Source organism: Marmota marmota, unplaced genomic scaffold (assembly GCF_001458135.2).
Source record: "Marmota marmota marmota unplaced genomic scaffold, marMar, whole genome shotgun sequence".
In the NCBI taxonomy this organism is placed as follows: Eukaryota; Metazoa; Chordata; class Mammalia; order Rodentia; family Sciuridae; genus Marmota; species Marmota marmota.
Window position 1 is genome coordinate 276,600 of NW_025999964.1, and position 1,110 is coordinate 277,709.

Sequence of the window (1,110 nt, forward strand, 5' to 3'; positions counted from 1 at the left end):
TCTCTACACATAAACTGAGCTCCCTATGTGAATTCTTTCTTTATTCACACACTTGCTTTTTTTCTTAGTATACTTTTAGTTGTAGTTGATATCTTTATTTTATCTACTTATTTCTATGTGGAACTGAGGATGGAACCCAGGGCCTGCACCCGCGAGAGGCGAGCGCTGTACCACTGAGCCACAACCCCAGCGCTCCCACACCTGCTTTTGGTCTGCGTATTTGCCTCCTTCCGGAAGGGCTGGCTAAAACTTGGAAAAGGGTGAGGCCAGCTTCGGGGCTGAGTCAAGGACCCCCACCCCACCCGCCAGCGCCGCAGACCCAAGCAGAGGCCTGAGGAGTCCTGCCAGGGCCGGGTGGAGCAGGGGTGCTGGGGGCGGAGGGGTAGGCAGTCTGGTTGCCAGGAAGCGAGGTGGGGACACAATGGGGCCTGGCATTGGGCGGGGGTGGGAGTTAGGGTGTCCAGCTCTCTCGCTTTGCCTTCCCAAGCCAGGAGCCAGCACAGCAGGTCAGTGCATCTCGAGGCCTTCGCTCCTAGAACCGGTTCCTCTCCCCAGAACCTTCCCCAACCCTAAAATCTTGCGCCCCCGCCCGCCCATGAATTGGGAATTCCCTGCCCGAGGTCGGGGTCTGCGCCGGGCCTGCGCGCGCACCCCCTACAGAAACCCGTCTGCGGGTAGGCGGCCGAGATGGCCCTGAAGGTGGCTCGCTGCCCCAGGCCCCGCCGCGGGGCCGGGACACCACTGTTTGTTTTCCGGGCGCCCGGGATACGGGGCCGGGGTGGGCCCCGCCCCCAGGGCTGCTCCGCCGCGGAGCCGGGTCGCGGGTTCCCCGCGAATTCGAGGTGGAGGGGCCGCGGCCGCCACCATCTGTCCACAGGTGCTGCCGGCTGTACGCGCCCCCGCTCGCGTCATGGGCTCGGACTACTGGGTGGGCCCTTGGCGGCCACACCGGCCCCGGGGCCCCATCGCGGCGCTCTATAGAGGACCCGGGCCCAAATACCAGCTGCCGCCGAACACCGGTAGCAGGGGCCGGCTCCGGGGAGGGCGAGGGGCGCCCGGGCGGGTTTGCGTCTGGGCTGCGGTGGTCGTACCCGGAGCCCGGGGGCGAGA

General features: G+C 65.6%; 1 protein-coding gene across 1 annotated transcript in view; it reads left to right on the forward strand.

Moving 5' to 3' along the window:
• Window positions 1–531: 531 nt before the first annotated feature.
• Window positions 532–1,110, forward strand: part of Odf3b (outer dense fiber of sperm tails 3B) — a 2,724-nt gene continuing 2,145 nt past the window's right edge. The window contains exon 1 of the mRNA XM_048803231.1: window positions 532–1,104. Coding sequence (XP_048659188.1) covers window positions 911–1,104 — 194 coding nt within the window. The 5' untranslated portion in view covers window positions 532–910. The remainder of the gene's footprint in view (window positions 1,105–1,110) is intronic.